Below are 25,164 nucleotides of genomic sequence, written 5' to 3'. Positions count from 1 at the left end.
GTCTTTCTGTGAAGCACCTGCCATGTATGTTCTCATTTTAGCTGGAGTTCTTGGGGACTACAGCAGCAGAGAGATTTAACGGGACAAAAATGGCTAGATGAAAGATACAAAGCCTCCCATAGCTTATGGCTGTTACGTACACATAATGGGCAATAAACCCTTCTGTCCCACCTGAATTTCAATTATTTCAATCAGCCTGCTTAATTAACTAATAAGGGAGCTTGTTCCACCCCATTGCAGTCCTCTGCACTAAGAGGCCACGGCCCACCCCATTCAGTACATCATTTACAGTTTCCAGGAAAACTGGAAACTGAGATTCCCCAAATTTTGTACCCCACGCCGCACTGAACCTGAGCAGATCACGTCACCTTTCAGCCTGGTTCCCACCTGGGAAAAGAAGGCCACACTATTTAGTGCGCACCATCACACCGTACAACTGCTGTTACTCTTACAATGAGCAAAATGCTGCGATGCCAAACTTCAGAAAGCTTGCTTAGGTCTCTCCCCTCTGAAAAAACCCTTAACAGGCAGTGATGTACTCCTCTGCAGGTCTAATTTCTTCCACTGATGTTAAAGAAAGCTCAGTTGCTCACTTCAGTGTGGCACGATGAAGTCCTTAACATCTTATTCACTTAGTGAATAAGCCATGAGCAGATGTATGATGGCACACAGAATCTCCTCCGGAACCAATACTTGTCAGCAGCACAAGGAAAGGCTGACCTGCATTTGCAGGGCCAAACTCCCCTATTTATAGGGCTTTTCCCTAGCAGACGTGTGGGATTTAATGATGTAATTTATTCTATTATCTTTCTCCACTGACACCATGATTATAAACTCATAGTTGAAGCAGAGACCTTCACACGTTTTTCTTTAAACACTCAATTTGCCGCTGAAGTTTTTGGCTCAGCTCCTGTTCTTTCAGTGTTTCTAACGAGAAGGCAAAACCCAGCAATAATCAGATATCTCTTCAGCTACTCCCAGCAAAGAAAGCAACAGGATATGTAAAGCCTTGGGTTTCCTTTCACCCTTTGTCTTGGAGATCAAAGCCTGCCACCAGGTCTTTAAAGACTTGACAGAACCACAGAAATCAAATATTGAAATGATCTATTAGGTCCCATCTTCTGCATCACCTCCTTGGGCCAGGGGAAGATCACTCTCTGCAACAGCTTTTGGAGCTTTGCCATGTTTGCTTTTTACTGCCATACCTCACTGCACCAATTTTATCCCAACTAAAAGCTTTGCTGCTTTCAACTTTACTTGGGATTCTTTATACAAGACAAAACCACCAAAGCCTCTCAACACAGCAACTAAATGAAGGGAATCAAACATCTTCTGTCCGTGTAAGCATTATGGCCCAGGCCAGCTTGCAGCATCAGATTTTAATAGCAAAATACATGACTGATGATACAGTCTTCACTGCTCCCACGCTTACTTTTTTTAATTCTATAAATAAACCCTTAGTGAGTTAGTTAAATAAAATCAATGAGTGAATTGATGTCAGTTGTTAGACCACCCCAGGAATAGTGTAAGTCCTGTACTTGCACTGTTCCCACTGATACAATGCCTGGCTGGGCACGGTGAATTCCATACAACAATGCTGCTGATCCTACAGAAGTGACGGCTGTGGTCACAACTTTAACCTCTTCAGCCCAGGGATCACAATAACTGAAAGTCTCTTTTCTTTCTGACAATCCTCAGCATGTTTTGAAATCTCCCCTTTTGCCACCAGCCAGGATTGCAAACTCAACTTCGGGGGTGTAGAATACACACCCTAGCACACAAAGCCACACCAGCCCCTAGAGAGAGGAGGCGATGCACGTTACAGACCCTGCAGCACTGCTTAGGTTTATTTAGTGGTTTATTTAGTTTATTTAGGTGTGAGTGTAAAAGCTGGGATTTGGTGGTGATAGACTGCCAGCCTACGGCAAGCAAACTGAAGAGAGGTCAGCTAAAAATAAAAAATAAAAGCAAATACAGCCAGACTAGCCATTAGAGTCTAGATATAGACACCCCAGTTGTGCAGGGACTCCACACCTACCCGGGGAGCTCCTGGGCAGACTGTGACAACCCAGGAAGACAAAGGCAGTGCGGACATCAATTACAAGTCAAAGGGCAAGACACTGCAGATGCCACAGAAAAGCAGATACTCTTTTAAATTCAATCAGTGCTGACCCAAGCAAACCACTAAAAAAAAAAAAGTAATCAGAGAAAGAGAAAGGGGTTCAGCTCAGACTGATAGACTGATGCATACATTCATGTATGTTTCCTCTTTCTCTCCCCTTTACATGGTTCATAGCTTCCAAAACTACTCAGTGCTCCCTTCTTCAGACTGTATGATGTCCGTGAAGAATAATATAAAGACAAAAATCAAACAAAGGAAAAAACTGAATGTTTTGGCTTTCTGACATCAAAGACTAAAGCAAGTGATTGCATTTGCTCCTTGAACTCAGGAGTAGCCAACACTAGAGATGGTCAACAGTGACCACAGAAGCCCTGGCTTTCAAACAGCTTGCTGAGCAGGGCAGTTACCTTTCTCCTTGCTCAGTCCTAGGTTAGCCTTGGCAAGTGTACTTGATTTGTTCCTCGGTGTAATTAGCATAAAGCATTCACAGAGGTATGTATGTATGTATGGAGATTCAAGAAGACATATCTGGGAAAACACACTTTTTCTTTTCTGCCCATCTGTGACAGACACCTCTCCATGCTGTGGCCCAGAAGCACTGCTGGCAGAAGAAGCCATCCCAAAAGGCCTGGAAAATATAAATTATTCTGTATAGCTGCCTCTTCTGGGCATGAGCAATAAGTCACTCAGAATCACACAGTTGGAGGAAAAATGTGTAATAGCTATCGTGCTGTCCCACCACACTTCTGAAGTGTTTCTGGAGACCGTTGTGACTTCCACTTACATGGCCAGCAGCCAGGGAAAAGGACCAGGGGTCTGAGAGTCTCCCCAGCAGCCCTGGCTGGGAGTATCCTTGAGATACACAGTTTACTGGCTGGAAGGCTGACTCTAGTTACAGAGAAGAAATGGACAATGGGGATAAGTTCTCTGAACTTCTGAGAGCCCCTAAAAAAAGGGACTAGGAGAACATGAAAGAAAGAAAAACAAACAAGTGAAGATACTATGCAAATCTAAAGACAACAATCACAAATGTGCAAAATGTTTTGGAATAAAACAAAGCCCCAATACTTACTAGCTACAGTTGTGCACTTACTTGTTTTTTAAGTAGTCCATATGCATATACTAACCCACCAATACACCAGCATGACATGCCAAGAGTGAAAAATAAGGAGCCCGCAGAAATAACACTTGCCAAACTTCTAGTGCAGATGTGGCAGATGTTTAAGGAGACATTGAGAGCGCCAATGACCCTCAATCAGATTTTAAATCAACTTATGAAGAGATGACAGTGACATTCTGTCCTTCAAAATTAGCCATCAAATCTACCTTAGACACAACATTACAAAGCTTAATAGCTATTAAATTACAACATTTTTTCTTCTTTCAAGGGTTGTCTCAAGTTCCTAAGCAGACCAGCATTTCCTCTCCACTTCTCTGTTTGTATTCTTGGCTCACAGCCATTTCAGACATCAGACAAATTCCTACTGCTGAAATTAATCCACCGTCACAGGTTTAAAGAGTATCCACAATATCTTTTGTATGGAGGTAGGAGTCTAGTTACAACCATTATTCCAAGTGTGTGGTTTAAAGTGTTTGTTCTTTAAAGTAAAGCTACTGTACAGGAGGGGTGTTTCATCCACACACATTACACATAGGTGCACGTTCATGCACACTAATGTGCAAGTCATAAACAGTAGGTCATAAACATGACCAAACTAAATTACAGTTGGTATCTGCATTTTTTTAAACAATGAAAACAAAAAGATCCAACAAGCCATGACAATGTTTCTTTGGAAGTCTGATGAAACACTAAAAAAAATAGACACTTAAGCCCAAGTAACTGCAAATGACGATCAAAAAACCCACCTTTTTTCCCCCTCCTTATTATTGCCACAGACTAGAGTCTTCAAAGGGAGAGTCAAAAAAGCTAGGCTACCAACTGTTATTTCCTTGGGACCTATAGGTACTCAAATATGGAGATGATACAGCAACCACGCTAGAAAGTATGGGTTCAGAAGAATTCGAGACCAACCACTCAGTAACTTTCTATGGAGTTTACGTGCTTTGGGAAAACCCAGCACCATCTCTTTAAAACATTCTGTAACAAATGTGTTTCCCCTGATTCGAAGAAGAAAAGAGAACAAATGATAGGTTTAAATAGCACCAGCATACTATAACCATCAGCACTTAAAAACCCAACAAGTTTACACATAACACAACTGTTTTCAAGCTATGTTCTCTCTATAACCACTCCCACACACATTCAGATGCAGGGAGTTATGATCATGCCATTTCACATTTGAAAAACATCATTCCCTTCCCAGGTTCAGCAAAGGCGTCAAATAAGTTTTGAAAACACTGCACTTCAGAAACAGAAACACGGATACCTGGAGGTTCAGGCAGGATCTGAGTCCTCTGCTAAAAAAACGCGGGGACAATCATAGGAGATATTAATAAAACAAAGACTCTTCACCTGCTTTATCTGAGCATTAGATTATAAGCGTAATATATATTAACCTAAAACTAGAAAAAATTATCAGCAATGATATGCAATATAAAAATTGCTCACCGTGTTTCCTGAAGTCATTAGTAGATAATTTAGAAATTTGGCATGGAGGCAGGAATTGACCCTGTGTGCTCTCAGTGTCGATGTGGCTCTTACGTACAGCACAAATTGCACAGTGACAGAAATGATTTGCCATAAGAACCATGGTTTTTCAGGTGTAACTCACAGATAAATTCCCAAATATTTTAGATCTCTTGAATCAAAGTTTCCACCTGTGATGCCAGAAGTCATCAACTGTATTAAAAAAAGAACAGGTGACCATGTTCTTGACCACATCACAGGCTCAGTACAATGACTCCAAAGGGAGTTTGTCCAAACACAAAAACAACCCACAGAAAAAAAGGACCCATGATGTATGGTGTCTGGATTGCTGAACCAGCTGTGAGAAACGGCATACTTTATGTAAAAGTTAATCTCAAAGTTAATTACGATTGTTATTTCTGCTCCATTGTTTTATAAATCTAATTTTATTTATAAATATCCTCCCACTTCGCTGGCCATGTAACACAGGAATCTCCACCCCCCTAATACTTCAAGGGACATCAATCTCGAGGAAATGCAACTCCCACACTTTGACTGTTATTCAGGAAAAACAATGTTGTTATGCAACACTATGCTGTTCCAAAACATCTCAAAGTCAGACCCTCAACTTTAGCAGTTTCAGAGACAGAAATGGAATTTTATCAGCTCTGGAACAAATTCACAGAAAACTGCAAACAGGGTCCAGATAATTACAAGGTTTATGCACAAGACTCCTCTGCAGAAAAAAGAGATACTCCATACCTATAAATGTGCACATGCAGGTATTTAGGAAATCCATAAAATTCAGGACTTCCAAATACCCTCATATCTTTTCCTAATTTAACTGCAGATTGACCAACAGAAATGCTACCAAATAACACTTCCCACTCCACTTCCCTAACATTTTCTGCCAAAGAAGTTTGGGGCTTCCCCCCCTGACCCAGACTTAGAAATGGTCATAAATCAAGCAACATTGCCAAGTTTTGTTTGTGAAGGAAGGTTATCAGAGATAACCCCTCTCTCACAGATAACCCCAAGTGAGCAGAAATGAGGCATAAGTTCCTCTCCCTTGTTTTTTCTTAACTACAACTTTTCCAGACTTGATATTCCTATTGACCATTAAACTCAAGAGTAATTTCCAAAAATTCATCTTTCAGAATGCCGCAGCTGGGCTGACTTAAAAGATTAACTCCTGCCACAACACAGGTAAATAAAACCAGTAAATTCTAGATAGCGAGAATGCAGTTAAAAGTCTCTGTGAAGGACTGCAGCAGCTAACACATCCGAAACTCAGCCAGCTCCACAGCAACAACTTCACAGAGTGCAGTATCACTATTCAGTAACAATTTCAGATAAACGATAAATAACACATCCATCTTCAGTAAAAGCAGATTTCAAAGAAACAAACAGTATAACGTCCTACTCAAAACGTAGCTTATCTTAGAGTTAAAAAAAACTTATTTTGCAAAAAATTGCTAGGAAACATTTGATGATGACAGTCATCACTTCTCTGGTTTATGTCTTATCAAAACAGCAGTTTGCAAAGCTTCGTGTTCAGTCTCTCTTAGCAACCTTTCCTCAAAGCACTGACCTGGCCTGACACTGATAAAGACTGTGGGGAGAGCACAGGCAAAAGGTGATATGGTTCCAATCATACCTTTTACAAACAGACACTCTACAACAGATTTAAAAAAAAAAAAAAAAGGAACTCAATCAATAGAGCTGCCACTTTCCAGGATCACAAAAGTGTATGTAGGACACCTGTTAAAGTCAAAAGCATTCCCTCTCTTTCAAATGGCCAATTATCCAGCATGAGATCAGAGTCCAGTCAGCACAACTACTAATTAGGGTTCTCCCAGCCTTTTTAATTTACAAATCGCTTCTCCATGCCTTTTCCCAGGTTCTGAGAGTTATCACAAATGTCTACAAACACAACTGGACAAGTATTTCAAAGCAATTCTGTTCTGTATAGAGTTAATCCAATGCATTCAAAATAACTTACCCACTAATAGCTTCACATCTCTGACGGTGAAATCCGGGTCAGGCATTCTGTAATTAGCAAAGAAAGCAATGTTAAATACCATCAAGATAAGTATGGGTACACTTTCGTTAACATAATAAAAGAGAAATAAATGTATAGTGCTCTTTGTCTGTAATGCAGTAGGTGGACTCAAGCAAGGCCCCTCTGAAGTGTGGACAGTGCAAGTTTTAATGACATACATAACATCTTGGCATTGGCAAGTGTACAAAAGTTTCTCTACTTGTAATGGAAAAGGAGAAGAGGTGTCTTTTCAGGCACTCTGCAGCACTGGAGTGGCAGGGAAAGGAGGGGGTTGGGGACAATTTCAATAAAATCCTAAACCTTTACAGCTTGTTGCTGCCAAGCAACTCACAGAGGTTTGCAACTGGTGGTACCTCGCATATATTCCCCAAGGTGAGCATTATCACATTTGCCAGTGGAAGCAAACCGAGGCATAGAGCAGAAAACCAACTCATTCCAAGTCCCATCTTTCAAGCACACACTGCATGAAAATAAAATACAAAAAATAATGAATTAAAGCCTCTTTATTTTAATGACTGTTCCAAGCCTTCTTGTCTGGCAGAAGACAACCTGGCTGTATTTGGTGGGTAGGGAAATTGTTGTTTGATTTAATTTGAGCTAATTCAGAGCTAAATTAAATGGTAGCATAATTGGTTCACCAATGTTGATGCATTTATATGATCACTTCTAACATAGGCAATGTTTTAGGTTCAATGTAAGTAAACAATACCCTTAGTACATCTAGTGAGTTGTACATGTCAGGTAGAGAGTAAAATTCTGCAATGCATAGACTGGACAGAAAAAGAAAACAAAAACAGTAGTGGGGTTTTAAAGCTGATTTGCTTCATCTTAATGACAGTATTTCACACTTCACATAGCAGAAAAACTAAGGAATTGTAATGAGAAACAGCCCTGTGGGACCTGCCAGGTAGGCGCTGTGTCCCTCTTGTACTGCCCTGGGTTGAAGATAAACAACTTGCTTCTGGTCATAAAGGACTTTTGACATAATTCAGTTAGAAATCAGAACAATCCAGCCCATAGGCAAGCTTTTAGAGCAATAGGTTTTACTATTAAGAAAACACTGAGAGGTAAACTAAAGGTAAAGTTATGCATCTACTATCATGCATATATCTTGAGAACTATTTGCAAAATTCTGTTTGCCCCCTTTCTTTTACCCTTATCACCGTCCTCTGGTGGGATGTGGAGGCTGGACAATATCTTTTGTTAGTTCTCCGCCAACCCTCAGATCTTTGCGTTTAGCCGCGAGGGCCCCACAGCTTTGGAATTCACTCCCTCGCAGAATGAAACTGCCTGAATCTACTGACCTTCAGGGTTCATTCAGAGCTCATCTTTTTTTCCAAACACTAGAAAATCAGAAGTAGGAGAAGGATGAAGTATTTGTGGGCAACAAGAACATGCAAGGCTTATCTTCTAACGACACAGCTTGCCTGGATTTTATGTCAGACATGTAGAACTTTTTCACATTTGTATAAATCCGAATAAAAATCAACAGCCAAGATGGAGAACAACCCTAACCCAGATGCATACATGCAAATCCTGTCTTTCCAAAAGCTCCAGCAGCAGCAGACAATAAATATTTCTCAAACTGGAAGAATACAGTCCTAGTCCTCCCTAACGATACAATTGCATGTTCAGCTCTTTGGAGAGCACACCTAGCATATCCTTGGGTGTTTTCTGTGCAGTCTCAGGATGTGCGACACATTAGAGAAAGAGTACACCAAGGGAAGAACTCCAGGCTTGAACACAGCAGGTTTCCAGTTCAAGAACCCATTTTGTAGTTGGGTTGCCTTGGGAGGACCAGCTTTAATTCAAACCCATTCTACTGGCTGTTGAGACCATAAATGACAGTACTTCTCCATCTCCAGCACCACCCAGCAGAACTGCCACACTCACTGGTTTGCTACAGCACTAAGATGGCCAAAAAAAGAATTGTTTTTCTGAATGTCACCAACCTTATACTAATCAGTAAGTGTTAGTTCATCTGTTTTCCTGCATATAAATCCAGAATACCAACAATGCAAGAGCTGAGCAGAGAGGTTTGGTTTTAATCCCGCTGCTATGCAATTTTCAGGCAAATGCATTTTGCATAAAACCACTATGAATGCTTCCCAAGTTTTTGTATATCCTAAAAAAAAAGTGACGAATATATAGTGGGGTGACTTAACACCAAAATATAACTGACTGCATTTGAGATTTTCAGCATTCTGTTACATACGAATCACGTTGCCTCAAAAAGAAAAGAAACTCAAACACCTTAGTGTGCACTGGGTGCAAAGTTGCATTTTAGTAAACATTTAAAGATTTGCTAAAGAAGTCTCCTATTCCAATCCTAACGGGGACGAGCTCTGGCTAGCGTACATATCTGACTAACCACAACACAATGCAAGATGACCGCTGTCCAGATAAAAGAGACAAGATCTCTCCAAACAGCATTCTCTCCCAAGTTACAATCCTGGAAACAGACAAAAAGCCCTCTGAGAAAAACAGCTCCTCTTCTGCTAAGAGATCACAGGTGGACATCCCTGCTTCTAGCCATACAACTAACAGCTCACAATGGTCAGAAATACACAGGAAAGCCGTTCTGGAAGTTTCGTTACAATAATTTTCCCTCATTCATCTCATTCCTTGCCATTTCGGAGTACCTCCAAGCACAGTAACCAAACTGTTCAGCTATGCTTCGTGCATCTGCCAGGCACAGACATGCAAGCTGACTGCTTAACAGCAAACAGAAGTGGAAGCACATATCATCCGTTATTCAAAACGTCAGAAGTCTAAAAATCATCTTATATTTTATAGACCACTGTATCTCAAAAGTCACCCTACCTATACATGGATCGCCTAATCTACCGTATCACAATACACCCAGCCTCCTCTGAATGAGAGACCGCAGCGCTAGAAAGACCCAGTAAAGCGTAATTTCCTCCAGGGCCTGAAGTGGAACGTAAGGTTCCCAAGTCTCATCAGTAAGTGACTCGGATCCAAAGGCAAACTGTCTAGTCTCGCTCTAGTGATGGAAGACGGCAGGCTCTGACACTCATTAATTCAAGCAGCAAATGTCAGGATAGTAAGACTAAAGGTTCTCAACATTTTGGATCACTTAGGCAGGTGTCAATACTACTTTGATCTTGCTGGAATACAACGCACGCAGCATTTATGTATCTACATATCCACAAAACTCATATATTGCACGCCAGCTACTTTTGACAGATACACATAAGAAGCAGAAATGTAAATAAAATTAAATCATGTTATCCTGCAGAGTGCCAAATAGGAAAGTTTGTTCATGCATTTCACTTCTGTCATTTAAAATACCCATAAATTACATTTCCAGCCTTCTCTCACTCTAGTGACATTTATGCCCAAGTGTGCACAATTCCTTTACAACATCATTTCAAACTAATAAGTCATGCTCATTTAAATAAAAAATATTAGAATGTTGAATCTTCTACAAGAGACTACTGATTGACAAATTCTAGTATTTCAATCCCCCAGACCAGTCAGTATTCAATGATTCAGCAGAAAATGGAAATATAAAAACAATTCATCCAACCATCTCTGAAATGGAGAATTCAGCTGATTCCATACAGGAACTATCCAATGCTCATGTAACAGATAAAATTTGCTTACTTTTGTCAGCACAGCAATTCATCAAAAATACCCTCAAAAGAAAAAGCTTCAGTATTTTTACTCTCTTCTCTGACAATGAATTCCAGCTAGAGGAAGAAGCTGCACATGATGTGTGGATGGCTCATGAAAAGGAGAAAGGGCAACAGCCCTAGAAAGGAGCAAAGATGTCAGAATAGTATTAAAACGATACCAGCAGTCAGCTGGAAACTGAAAAGCTGGCTAGTCAAGCCTGGCTCCTGAAACTATTGTAAGCTCATCACAGCAAACTGAAACACATATCCCTCCTTCACTCCCCAAAGCATTAGTGAGTGACAGACAGTTGGGTAAGTGACTCCAAAACTCTTGCTTGTGGATTAGTATTTACTCCTCTTCCACCTCTTCACAATCCAGTTCAGCATTCAAAAGATGCATTATCCAAACTGCCACTGCTGCAGAACTCTAATGAAAATGAAGGTACGCAGCATGCAGTCCTGCTACTTCTTCACTTCCAATGCATGTTCCAAACCTTTTCAATGGTCTTCTTTGAGGCGTGGTCATCACATGGATTTGTGCTGTGTGCATACATGTAAGCGTGTGAGGCCAGGTCCTGGTTTTTGCCTCAGCAAAACCCAGCAGTACCTCTATAACCTGGCCTGCTGCACACGTGGCCTGCAACCATAGAAGGGGCTGGTACACAGCCAAAGCCCCCCCTTCTTCCAGGTCTTAAGAAACATCATTACTGGTGGCTTCCAGGAAGGAAGAGGAATAGGAAGGCTGACTGCAAGTGCATCTATAAAAAACACAACTTGAAGAAAATCAAAGCAACACAGGACACAAAAAAAACAGATTACTCTTTGCACGATCCCATTAGCTTGAGGAGTCTCTGAACCCTTGGATCAAGAAAGACCAAAGACCACTCTCCAAAGGCAACATCACAGCAGGAGGCTTCAGTGAAAGCACACAGCTAACCGAAAGTGGAGGAGAGTGACAGGTGGCAGCTCTCCAGATTTTGGGCACAGGGACAATAGGGAAGCCAATAATGATGTGTGAGCTGAGATTTGAGTGTTGAAATGCCTAAGGTGAAATTGCTCATTACAAAATCCTGAATAATGAGCAATCAAGAAGAAACAGATACTACATCTTGTGGTTACAGACACCAAGAAACAAGGTATGTTTGTGAAGGGTCTTGTGCAACATCTACACGCCTCAGGCAGCTCGAGTTCTGGAGGCACCACTGTCTGGTACAGGCAGCCCCAGGAAACACTGGTCCCACGCTGGGGTACTTGTTATCCACCTCCAATAATGCTCTGCCATCTGCAGCTGAGGATCTGAAGCCCAGTAATGTTTCTGTCTGCAAGATAAACTCTCCCTTCCGCACTTCTCCACTGACAGAGCAGAAGCTGAACAGGTACCATTGGCACAGCACGAGCTGAAACATCTCCCTAGTTTTCTTCTTGTGCTGGAATTTGTGAACTTCCTTATACACAGGAGGAAGATCTGGCTGCTAGGAAGGTGCAGTAGTATCTCTGGCTCCTAAACACTCCTCAGTTTCACAGAAGAGCTGATGGTTTCTTCCAGAAGAAATTATTGAAGCTTTTATCACTTGCCCTTTAGAAGCAGCAGTTCAAAACCAATGCATATGGAGAGAGCAGTTATCTCAGATGATTTTCCACAGGAGATACGGCCTTCAGTTGACTCCTCCAAGAGAAGCATCTCCTGAAGAAATAAACTGAACAAAAAAGTAGCAACAACCTTCAGCTAAAAAAAACCCTTCCTGCCAAGGTGGGCAGAGAAGCCAAAAGGAGGGTCAGGAAAATAGACTCTAATACAGCAGGGAAAACCATTTCAGGAGGGAAAGCTGCTGTATTTGGAAGCTGAGAGAAAGCAAGGAACTGGGATGCCAAGTTGGGTGAGTAGAGTGGCGACCACAACCCTTAAGGAAGCAGGAATTTCCTGTAAATAATAAAGCTCCTGCTGAAGCAAAAATTATTTAGTTTCAGGTGATGGTTACATATCCACATACATTGTAAACGTACATTCAGAGAAGCACTCAACAGAGACGTCACTGGCTCTCTAGGACCTAGGCTGGCCAACAGTGTCTTAAGTGAACATAGAAAAAATGGCACTTTAAGGAAACTCAGCTGAGAAGATAAACAAGAACATGATTAATCAGGAAAGATGATACTATAGTCATCATAAGCTAAGATTAAGGAGGTGGCTTCTGCAGGTTAAGCATAATTAAGCTATGAACAGGGAAGACTTCTCTCTGCTTCTCAGATTTTCATATGAAGGTTATACTGAAGGTTGTACATTTCGGAAACATCAAAACAGATGCTTTTGGATCCCCTCTTCTACACAAACCTTAAGGATCAATGCATTCCACCTGACCACACCTTCTCTCGGATAATACAGCAGAAAAATTAGGTTATTTTTCTACAACACCAAATAGGAGCATAGAACTGTTTAGGAACTGTAAAAAGCGAACAGCCTTTCCCACTTAATAGGTAGATTTTCTGCCTATCTTCTAAAACATTACAGAATACATGCACATTTTCATCAGACAGTTAGGATACAATCTAGGAAAGGCTTTGCATAAACAAATAAAAAAGTGGCATTGTTTTTTTTTACAAGACACTAGACTAGCAGAGAAATACGGGGCTTAATAATCAACTAAAAAAATATCCCAGTACAACATAATGGTACAACAAAATAAACATTACTGTAATTACTACTGAGTACCTCTTAAGCACTTCTTGTTCAGAGTTCAACATTATAAAACTATTTTACTACATCATGAGAAGCATCACAGCAGCTCCTATTCACTCTCATAGTAAAAGGACCTATGCCTCTCAAATACCCCAAGCACTGCTTCTCTTTCTGTCCTTAAGTTATAGCAGGGTGGCTTGATTCTTTTTAATTAAATAATTGGGATTCCTCAGTTCCCTCAACTTTGAGGTGTTCCAGCTGAAACTGAGCAAAGTAATTACACTTTCAGAAAATTAGTTTTCCGTCTTTCAGATATTATCAGTTATCCAGTCCTAATTTCCAAAAGTACCAAGGAACATTTATCTAAACTATGGATTATGTGACTGATAAAGTATAAAATTTTAATATTTATCTCTTAGACGCTGTTACTTTTGCAGATAAACTTGCAGGATTTTCTTATTAAAATACCAATCCTTTATGACTGGACATTAACAAAATGCAACCTCAAAAAGACTCTAATAATACCACATTTTAACTAGACATTATTAAATATTTACAAAGCTGTAACATTCTGAAGAGATACAGTTCTAATGGAAAGTGACAGGCACCATTAAAGATTCTACCTGTAATACAGAGAACAATTGAGAAGTCAGAAATTGAAAGGAAGTTGTTCTGTCATTACAGCATGGATTGGATGCAAGAACCTTTGAATTTTATTCCTAACTTTCATCACTGACTTATTTTTCATTGTGTAGTACCATGCTGTACGCACTTAACTTTTACAGACTTCATTATCTGCTTATTTATAAGTGGAAAATAATCATTCCTCTTCTCAAGGGTGCTGACAGTCTTCCTAATTGCAATACATTTTGACATCCTCAAAAGAAATATCACATACAAGTGGAAAGCATAATGGTTATTTTATAAAAGCATTTATTAATCATCAAGATTTGGTTGTAACTTACTTAATTCCCAGTCCATCCTTATTTCTGAAGATAAGGGGAACTCTGAGAGCTTCTCTTTGCACATACTCAAAAGTAAAATCTGTTGGAATAATGAATAAAAAAAAATCCAAAGTCATTTACAATGGCATTAGCACCTCACATTACATTTTCTCAAAACACCCACCATTTCCTTTTTCTCGCCAAAGAACTCCACTATCACTTAAAGAAAAATATAAAGAGAATGCATATTTTAGGTCCAAACCGGAAACCAAATGACAGACAATGCTCTCCCAGCTGCTCTCTATTTTTCCTGTTCAGTGATGCACATAAAATAGAATCCAGTCAGAGTTTGTCAATTAAGGTCTGAGTTGAAACAGCCAGGCTATAATGAAATACCAAATGAACAGTTAAGACATAATCCTAACTAAATTACTGCAAATCAGCCTAGTACTCCTGGGGCAAACGTAGTTTAAACTCTATGTTTAAGTTTATATACTTCAAGCTATACATTTCTACTTCGGAAAAAACATGTTTTCTTGTGAGCATTACCTGCATATAGCTGAAAGCCCTGATGCTGTGAATAAATAATTTTCTTTTTGTGAGGGTTACTGTTACTTCCAACAAAGTATTTTTTTATTTTTTAAAAAATTAATCAGAAAGGTAACTGCAGGAGTTGTTTCACAGAAATCTTATACCGCTCTTGCTGCTTAGGAAGATGGTGAAAAAGTAGTTTTTTGTGGGGAGTCACAGTATAACGCTCAATCAGCCCAAAAATTAAACATAAATTTGTTATGTTAGCACTGATCAGTATCACCTTGTTGCTTCACCCTGAGGATTACACAGAACTGGACCTTCCTGGGCATTTCTTTATGCAATGGTCTGACACAATAGCAGTGATTTGGGGATTAGAGAGGAAGTTACAAGGCAGCGATTTGGGTGAGCCATGCCTACAAAACCCCACACTCCATTTGAAGCCTTCTGCCAGCAAAAGAAGAGGAATTCCTGCACTGGCCACATACTGTTTCTATAGCTCTGCTATTCCCCCTTTCTTACAGGAAAAAATTACTTTTATGTAGCATCCATATGCTACCTTAAAATGGAAAACATTGTTTGCCTCTTCAGCACTACAACACACACTACACGCTGCCAAATACACTATACACATTATATATTAAATTCAGGTGCACACAAGTAGTTTAACTTCTCCAAGACCCAGCCAGCAATGTACAAGCTTCCTGGGAGAGCATGAGAACCTCAGACCCGAGCTTATGTCAGTGATGCTTCATTGCTACAAAACCCCATACTGGACAAGGGCAACAGAGGCGAAGCTCCCGTGCCTGCAGACACATTTCCCTCTGCTTTTACAACTTTTTCTTTGCTGTATTCAGTTAGTAATCACGACAAGTAGAGATATAATATTCCTACTTAGAGTTACCAAATCAGAGCACTGTAATTATCCATTTACAAAAACATTTAAATGACAGAAACTTTATCGCTACTAGTCTCAAAATAAGGGTAATGAATACTTCAATTAACTAAGGTTACCAAGTAAGTATTTCTGTACCAGAGAAAACTTTGTTTCTCATAGGCATTCCCATGAAAACTATTGGCTTTGGGTAAACAGAGAAATAAACCACAGGTATTTTTTAAGGACACTCATCCAAGACAGAAAGTCAACCGACATCAAGAATAGTACCGGTGGAAGGAGCAGAGGCAGCTACATAGCCTAAGAGACTAGAGAACAAGTAGCTATGACAAACTGCATTCGAGCCAGAAATCACACCACTGTCTTGCACACCTCGAGGAAAACCAGCCCACATTCAGGGGAGTGTGGGGGGGGTGTGTGTGATCAAAGAAGAGTAATCATTAAAAACAAAAACAAGGACATGGGAAACAATTATAAATAAATATATCACAACCTATTTCAAGTATTCATATAAACTGACTCTTTTATTCTTACTAACAACTGTCACTGTTTCGCCTAGATTCAATTCAACTCTTGGATTTACAGAAAAGATAAACCAATAGTAAAAATAAAAACAGAGCAAATAGGAAGGCAGATCGTTTCTTCACAATGCCCTAACAAAGCATTTAAATCCCTTGTGGGGCTGAACAAAGCAGACACAGACCACAACAAAATAACAAAAGACACTCATTTATTTCCAAGTTCCCTAGAAAAGAGAAAGCTTCCCAAAGATTTTAGAGCTGCTGAGCTTGGAAAGCTGTGGATTGTACTATAGTTAGCATGTAGCAATGGCAACCACTGGAGTATTTGGAAGATGAGGGTAGAATGCAATAATTTTCTGGAAAATTAATTAACATTTTCCAGCTAAAAAATAGGTGTTTGTGTTTTGTTTGGAGGAAGAGGGGTCAGGGTTGAGCTTATCTCCTAAACAAATACCTTCCTAAATAAGATAGGTATTTAATTTCTCCACCACATTAACTTTTCTAAAAGGAGCTTAAAATGCTCATGCAAAACTAAGCCTAGGGGAAAAAAGGAAATTTTCTAAACTAGATTAGTGGCTCCACCGCTGTAGCCATTTCAGGAGGATTACAGGCAAAACTCCTCTTTGCTGAGAAAGCCGGCTTAGAGGGTCCTCCGTGAGGCCGAGTTTTGGTGATAGCCGTCTGGGATTCGGGATCCATTTCACCAACGCTGCAGCAAATAAAGGTGACTGGCAAACACACACACAGCCCGCTGGATTCAAAGGTGACTGGCAAATACACACACAGCCTGCTGGATTCCTGGGCAAACCTTTCCCATTTTCCTTCCTGCCAGGCAGCCGTGCTGCAGAGCTGAGCTGGTCGCCTGCCACTCCATAACTTGTCACCTAAGCAAACCAAGTCACTTCGGGGAGGGGAGCGGTGTAATTTAATAGATGATAAAGCCACAAAGTAGTTGTTGACTTTAAAGTCTCCAAGCCTGGCCAACAGGCTCATCAATTGCATCCTCTTGCAAAAGGGTCCTGGATTCACTAGGAGACGGGGAAAGCAGGGGTTTCTGCCGCGTACACACACACACCCGTGCCAGGACCAAACTCCCGCACATCCCTGTGCTGCGCTTGGGGTCCCGGTACCGGTGCAATGTTGGCAGTGGGGGAAGGGGGGGGCGCAAGGCGCTGCCATCCATCACCCCGCCGCTCTCCGGCTGCGGGGGGGCCGGGGCAGCCCCCCCGCAGCGGTGCGAGCTGCGGGGCCCCGGGGGCAGCAGCCGCCCCCCCCACCCCGCGCTGGGCCTGGCGGCGTCACCGGATCCCCGGGCAGGGGGCGCGGGCGCGAAATACGAACCGGCGCGGAGCTACACGTGGAGGCGGCGGGGCCGCCCCCCGCCCCCCCCGCGCAATTACCTTTGCCGTCCATGGCATGCACGAAATCCCCGTGATACATTTTACTCTTTAATTTCTCTTCCAGATTGAAACTCCTGATGCTGACAATTTCCTCCACGTCCGAGACGTCCTCGTGCTCATCGTATCGCCTTCTGCCGATAGATCGCTAGAAAACAAACAAACCAACCAACAAAACAAAGCCACATTGTGCGGGGGGAAAAAATAATGGGGGTCGGTGGGGAAGGAAACGTGGGGATGGTGCAGAAGGATTTGATAAACAGATTCTGGGGGAAATCATGAAGACGGCAAAGCAGAAAGTGAGCAAAACCTGGACCCGACGGAGCCCCAACACAGCTGCATGCCCAACCTTTTCCATCCCACGGAACCGGTCAGGAATAACAGGTGTTTGGCTGAATAAAAACTAAAACTTGGGCTGCTGTGCAGGAGCTGCCGTGCGGGCGAGCAGGAGACGGGCGCAACTCGCCGAAAATTCACCCATGCGTTTTGCAACACCGGCAGCCAACGCTCGTTAGCAACGGGATCATTTTTATTATTATTATTAATTTTTGCGCGTGAATACAAGATAATTTCTCGGGGAAGAGAAGGGGGGTGGTGTGAGCGTGAATCATTTAATCCGATGCACAGCATCCAGGTTTCGGTATTTACATAATCCGAGTGTTTCCATAGTCACACCGGAAGCCGCGGTTTAAAAACCGGCTCTGGCCGTATGTACCGCGGTGGGGAGGGATGTGCGGCCCCCACCGCCGAAAGCCGGGGGGGGGAAAGGTTCGGGGTCCGCGGGCGAGGGGCAGCGACGAGCTCAATGTAAGGCGGAGTGGGGGGGTAGGCCCGGCGGGGGCCGGTGCCGCTCCCCCGGGGAAGTTGCCGTGGGGCCCCGCGGCGGCCGCGCACAAAGGTAGGTGCCCGGTGGAGCGGGGTTTGGGGGGGTGCCCGGTCCACCGGGTGTCGCCGGTGGTTCTACCCCTCTCCCGGCAAACCAGCCCCGGCAGCCAGCCCCGGGCACACGCGCGGCGCAGCAGCACAAACCCTCACCCACAGGAAAAAAAAAATTATATTCTCGTCCCACCCTCTCCTTCCCCTCGATTAAATTCCACCCCCTTCCCGGTGCCTAAGCTGCTCTCTTGCAAACTTAAGGCGCTCGGCTGCCTGCGTTTTACATGCATTTCTCCCTTTGCAAACAATTAAGCAAAATCAATTACAAGGCACAAATAGGAAAGAGACAGAAGCCAGCTACACACCAATCTTCTTCCAGAGTCTTTCTCTGCCTCCATTTTTTGGAGAGTTTCATCACTTAATTGTCAACAGTTCCTGTCCTGCATTTTTGGCCCAAATGGGGAGGAGGAAAAACAAAAGCCATCCAGGTCTCTCTAAAGTTTTGCAATTTTGCACCAGCACTTTTTTTTTTGGGGGGGGGGGGGGGGAGGAGGGGGAGGGAAGGGGGGCGGCGGCGATGCGCTTTGCAAAGTCCTAAGGAACCATTTTCAGGCACTGCGTGCGGAGCGGGGGCGCAGGCGTCGCAGTGCCCGGAACGTAAACAGTGGCGGGGGTGGGGGTGGGGGGGGTGTCCGGGGCGGCGGCGCGGTATCGGCGCTGGGCCGGCCGGTGGCCCCGCCGCCGCGGTGGCAGGTCACGAGTGCGCGGCGGGGCGCGGCACGCAGGCGCTGAGCGGCAGCGGGGCAGGGGCGGCCACAAAGGCGCAGCGGCGCCCGGCGTGGGGTCCGGGGGTTGGGCGCCCTGCGTGGGGTGCGGGGTCCCGCTCCCTGCTTTTTGCCGGCGCCCAGCGTGGGGTGCGTGGAGGCAGGGTGCCGGGGCCCCTGCGTGGGGGCCGGGGCCGGCCGAAAAGTTGGTCGGTTCTGCTCAACCCGGGGGGGTTGGGGTCAGGCAGTTTGGAGGACTCCTGTGAAGTGGCGAGTTAACGTGGCAAACGCTGTAAGATACTAGTAGGCAGCGTGCACGGCCGGTTACCGGGTGTTGCGTGAAGCAGGCAGTCCCGCAGGCGCGCGGTGCGCCTCTGGCCCACGTGCAGCCAGCCGCGCGGCATGGGAGCGGGATGCTCCAACATCTGCCCCGACATCTGTCCCCTGCGAGCAGGTTCAGGGTCTATCACGTATCACTTGGTGTTAAAGTACAATCGCCTTTGTAATAAGCACCTACAACGGGTACTTAGAAATCGCGCGAAAAAGTAGGTAAAAATCATAGAAAGTAGCTGCGGATACGAAATTTGGGTTTAGCGATAGTGAGGGTGTCTGAGCCTGCCGGAGGGTCTCGCTCCCAGAACACCAATTCATGCCTACTCTGACTTGATGCTGAGCAAATATTGGGACCCTCTGATTGCAATAGTGGGGCCAGAGTGCAGGTTTTGAACAGCCTCCAGGTTGCAGTGTGGCTCCTCTCTCCAGTGACATCCTTTACCTCTTCTCAGCACATCAAAGCGCACCTAAACCCAGGGCCAGGGGCCGAAGGCTTTGGCAGCACGCCTCTGCTTTGCTTTCTGCAATTTTTGAGATTGACATTGAGAATAAATGTGTTTCTACCTTCGGTATGGTGCGTGTTCGCTGTTATCTCTCCTGGGCCAGCAAAAACTGGGAGTGCTCTCATCTAACCAGTACAAATCTCAGGAGTAAATTCCAGGCTGTCTTTCCCTGACTTTACTTTTCACATCAGTTAAACAGAGACTGGAAATAGGGCGTTTTTCTTTGTTGGTAGAAGCAGACAGGAATAGCAGAAACCTACCCACATAGCATTCAGTTACCTGTTGCATACCTAATTAATCACATTCTAGGTACTAGATGAAATGTATTAAATATTATGGCAAAGATAAAGCAAAGATATGCCAAAGATTAAAATTCAACTCTGCAAGCCTTGCTGGGCATCTCTTTGGAAAGGTCCATATTTTAATGAACCATGACATGTGGATAAAGGCAGAATAGAATTCTAATTTAGGATTTAAGGCAGGAAAGGACAGAGTTCCAACTTAGGATGTAAGGCACTGAGCTTCTCCTTCTGCATTTGCCAGTAACTGTTTGCAGAATCTTGAAAAATCATGTAATCTTCCCCTAACATCTCCCTATTTGCAGATGATTGAACTTAATTATTATATAGAAATGTGGTATAGGCTATATACTGAAGTGTGGATTCCAGATGTGTGTTCCAGCAAGTGCATTATTAATGCATAATCCTGAGGAGATGTATGCATATGTTGACCTTTCAGCCAAGATTACTCAATCTTAAAATTAAATGCATGTGTACATCTGTAGGATTGAGGCCAGAGTACTTGTACAAGATAAATGGATGTTACTAGAGAATCATCAGACAAAAACCACGTAATCCATCTATTCCACAAAAGTCCACCAAAAAAAGAAAGAACAGAGACATAAAAGAAAATCAACTCATTTTTCTAGACTTTTTTTTTGGGGGGGGGACATGAGCAATCTGAAACTGTTGGTGTATCAAGCAAACTCACCAAGGACTGTATTAATCACATACACCTGGAAACACCAGAGCACATTATAGAAATATGGAAGTAAATATGTTTCAGAAACATCACAACTTTAACTTATAGACCTCAAAAAATAGAAACCATGTTTTTAACCTTGTTTTAAGACAGAAATTATTCCTATTAAGCTATGATTGATTTTACCATCGAAATAATACTGCCTCAATAACAAAAAACCTGTCTCAAACTTGAAAGTGGGGGGAAAAGGGGGGTGGGGGTAGTAGGCTGTGGATGATGAGAATATCCACAGCTGCACTGGACAGGATAAAAACATTTAGAAGCAATATTAAACCTCCATGCTTCAGGACGCACATGAAGTGCTGGCAGATGAGGGTTGGCACTCATTTACCCTCTAGGCAGGGCACACCACTGGTTTCCAGCAGTGCCCAAAGCTGGGCCCTGTCCAGCAGAGCTTGGTATGGCCAGGGCTGCTGCGAGGCTGGCTTTCTTCACAGCCAAAAATACGGGGAAAAAATACTTCAGGTATCCTGTCTGAACTGTATTTAAAAACAAAAAAACAACAACAACAACAAAAAAAACCAAAACAAAAAAAACCCACTTAAACCAAACCCCACACTAAAACTTTTTTGATAGATGTTAATGTAACTTAAATTATTTAAGATCTAATCATGCCAATGTGCTGAATCCTGACCCTGTTAGCTTGAAACTAGGAGCTGTCATTTAATTGAACTTGTACTGCAGGGCTCATGCTAAAATAAGAACTAGAGTGCTATGCTTGGGAAGGCTGCATGAGAAAATGGGTTAATTTCACCCCTTCTGAGGTTTCAAACATTCCCATTGGACAGAATGGACTGAAATAATTTAAAAATATCTTTTATCCTCTAAGATCTACCACTCTATACATTACCATGGGTTAAGACAGAAGGGTAGATATTTAACCATTTCATAGTTTTATGAAGGAAGTTAAAAATTGTGTAGTTTTTCTAGACATGACAGATCAAAATGTTTCCTCTGCAGAAATTCCATCAACTCAACGTTAAGCTCTACTTGAGATGAGATTTGCAGAGATGCTTGCCTTAACCTCCCTGCTCCTTGGGACTGCTGACAAACCTTTATTGCCTTTTGCAACTTCTACTTCTGATGTGTTGGTTGTAATGCAGATCTGCCATCATTTCCATTTTGTGGTAACCTGATTTGGTTTTGGTACAATAACAGGAACAAGTGGAAGCGATGATTTGCATGTGAAGCTGGAAATATGTTTTAGAAAAACTGCTCTGCAGAGGGTAAGCACCTTTGCATGCTCAGTGCTGTATGACATTAATCATACGGTACTCGGTGAACCTATTCTTCTTACTCAGTCCTCCTACAGAAAATAGAGAAGTACATTTTTAGCAGAGAAAGAACTATGAGTATCCTTGTGGCTGCATACAGATTTCTCAGGGTCTTCTGGAAAGAAACTTGGACTTCTGCCACCTGTTCCAACTGTGTTAATGCATAAATGATCCAGAGAATGGGTTGACATTACCTCTAATTAGGGGTAATAACAGCCTGCTGCTGAAAGAGCTGGTTCCCTTTCTCTTGCATCTATATCTCTCATTTCTCCCGCATTAGGTCTAGTGTTCGTGCAGCCACAGGGTAGGTCAGTTCGGTGACCTGATCCAGCAGAAAACTCACACGTTAAGACAAAAATACCTATTTTTTTCATTAGATCAATTCCATGAAGCTCTGTAGCCATTTGATCGGTGGATTCTACAGGATGGAGTGGAGAGGGGGGTGAGATGAAGGAAGAGTGCAGGACTACACCCTTTTGGTGGCCTTCCGCAATTGCACTGATCAGAGGTAACAACAAACTACAGCTTTGAACTCCAGCAGGATTTCAGAACTCCCCGAAGCATTTCTGAGAGTTAATTAAGCATGACTGACTCTTTTTGTTTCAGCTAACTAGAGTGGCAGTATAGAGGTGTGTAATAATGAGTAATTAGAGTTGCAAATAAAATCTGTCCTTTTTAGTTTGTACCTCAGAACAGAGCTGGAAAATGGAACATAAAGGGGGGAAAGGGTACATGGCTGCAGTCCTAATGTTTTAGTTGCAGAAGAAGGGTTGACCTTTGATTTGTTTTCCGGTTTAATAAACTGATTTTTTTGTTTCTGATAGGAAAGGAAATTATGCTTATTTCAAAGCTACAGCAGTGGGGTTTGGAAGCTTAAAATTACACATGGCTTTGGTTTGGAAAAGTGGATGGAATGAGATTTCTTTACTGATTTGGCAGGTCCTTTTCTGTACCGTTTCTTTGAATGAAATACGAACAGTACATCAGTGTGCAATATTGTTAAATCTTTCAAAGCCTTTCCCGATAAAGAGGAATGGGATGATGGACAGAAGAATAGAGAAACAGTAAGTTCAAAGACTCTTATTTTAATACAATTATTTAGAAAGACACTTGAAGTCCTTCTCAGAGGCATGTATCTTGCAGTTTTGTTCTGTTTTTGTTTTTTAGAGAAATATGATTTTAGGGAACAGGTCAAGACCTTCGTATTACTTGTGCAGTAGTACTCAGTTACAGTTCAACCACAATTTTGCGCAGTAATGAGAAGAAATAGCGAACAATCAGTCTTGGTTATGTACATGTATGTAAACATTTTTCATCGCTTATGAGCAGCAATGCAGAATATTTTTAAACTTATGATTCCACAGAAACTATATGCCAGAGACTTGAGTGTTTGCTTGAGACGAGGAGGAAATTTCACATTACTGATTTCTGATTGTTATCATATCTCCCGAATAAAATGTGGTAATGAAATCACAGTATGGTCGTTACTCATTGCTTTGCAATGTGGTGCTCAGACTTAGCCTAAGGCATCAGTGGGAGATACAGAAAATGCTGATTGTGGTGATGAGGTCTCCTGGTGTGTTTCTTTTAAGAATGAAAGCACACTGAAGGAGGAGTGGTATTTTAGAATCATAGAATCATTTCGGTAGGGAAAGAGCTTTAAGATCATCGAGTCCAACTGCAAACCTCACTAAACCACCACTAAATGCTTAACTTACACTGGACTCAAGTGGATCCTACACAGCAGTACTGTCACTCATAAAAGAAGGTGGCAAATACTCCATGGAGTCACTTACACAACAGCAGAGGCTTTTATGGAAAGACTGTAAGTCAAACTTACTCTTCTACAGAGACGCTTTAATGCCCCTATAGATAGAAATCTAACCAAGTTGTTCATAACAACAAATAAACAGAGACGACTCTGGTTATTTCCTGAAAAGGGAATGAGATCAAATCTAAGTGGTGAGAAATGGTGGTTTCAGGGAATGCCTCTGAAGACTTGAAATCGTTAAGATTTTTTTCTTGGATGCTTTAACTAACTCTTTTTTTAAAAAGAATGCCATGTAAATGGAGAGCGTTAAGCGACCTGTGTTGGTGCAGATGGTCGTTACCTTTGCTGTGCATAAGTAAATGAACGACCTTGCAAATCAGAGGAAGGTGTGAAGGGAGGAACAAAGCAAAAACATTAAAGACAATGTGCCCCATTTTTCTGACTTGCAAATAGGGTGGGCAATTTCAATGCAGTAGAAAATCACCAGTGCTTTTGATTTCTAATGGAGCAAGCATTGCAGCGATTCAGCTGGTATGTGACCACCCCCCTGCCTGTAAATAGTACCAAGTATCCTTGTCCAGTATTATTTCTATTGTTAAAACTGCATTTTTCTTACTAGAAATCGACGGCGACAGGTTTATTTCTTACACGTCCCTTAATTCTCCAGACCCACAAGTCTGACGTGGCACAAGCACTGTCTCGTCTCACCTTTTCAGACATCATCTTCGTAACTGTGCCATGTATTTGCTACGGAGTTGTGATCTACGCCTTTTTCCCTCTGTAAAACACAGAAAATTATGGTTTGAAGGGTTTGCATGAGCGTGGTCAATAAAAAAAAAATAAATTTCTACACTGGCGTATGTATGTGTTGAAAGGTTCTGCTTGATCAACTTGAGATCAAGTGCTTGCTGATAAAAAGCGAGTTTAGCAGGAGCTCTAGGCCTACAAAATGGTTCTGAAACCTGGCCTACGTGATCAGCAGCTAGGTGCGGCCACTTGAGCGGGAAGCGAGGGTGGGTGCTCAGACCAGCAAAATTTATTCTTATATCCACGGGATCTTAAGCTGCAGGTGAAGTGTTTTAAGCTGTCCAGGAGGGGAGGCTGGAGGAGGGAGAGGCGGTGAGGGAGCTAGGACCCCCATCCCCTTGTGTCCCGCCGCCGGACGGAGGCGCACGAACTGCCTGAGGGACGACACGCTCCTGTCAGTGCCACTCCAGCCCTTCCCTCGGCG

At 42.6% G+C, this 25,164-nt stretch overlaps 1 protein-coding gene across 8 annotated transcripts in view; it reads right to left on the bottom strand.

Moving 5' to 3' along the window:
- KDM2B (lysine demethylase 2B) overlaps positions 1-25,164 on the bottom strand; it is a 125,910-nt gene that overhangs the window by 100,660 nt on the left and 86 nt on the right. For 7 of the 8 annotated variants that reach the window (XM_027798816.2, XM_027798820.2, XM_027798819.2 and 4 more), the window contains exons 1-4: positions 18,613-18,863; positions 17,375-17,519; positions 14,049-14,127; positions 6,712-6,758 (exon numbers count right to left, since the gene is read on the bottom strand). In XM_027798816.2, the coding sequence (XP_027654617.2) occupies positions 6,712-6,758; positions 14,049-14,127; positions 17,375-17,519; positions 18,613-18,645 (304 nt within the window). In that variant the 5' untranslated portion in view covers positions 18,646-18,863. Of the gene's footprint in view, positions 1-6,711; positions 6,759-14,048; positions 14,128-17,374; positions 17,520-18,612; positions 18,864-24,641; positions 24,712-25,164 lie in introns of those variants that run through there. The other variant, XM_055710014.1, reaches the window with a different exon arrangement.

The sequence above is a fragment of the Falco cherrug genome, chromosome 1 (assembly GCF_023634085.1).
Source record: "Falco cherrug isolate bFalChe1 chromosome 1, bFalChe1.pri, whole genome shotgun sequence".
In the NCBI taxonomy this organism is placed as follows: Eukaryota; Metazoa; Chordata; class Aves; order Falconiformes; family Falconidae; genus Falco; species Falco cherrug.
Note: the sequence above shows the minus strand (reverse complement) of the source record. Positions and strands in the feature narration are given on the sequence as shown.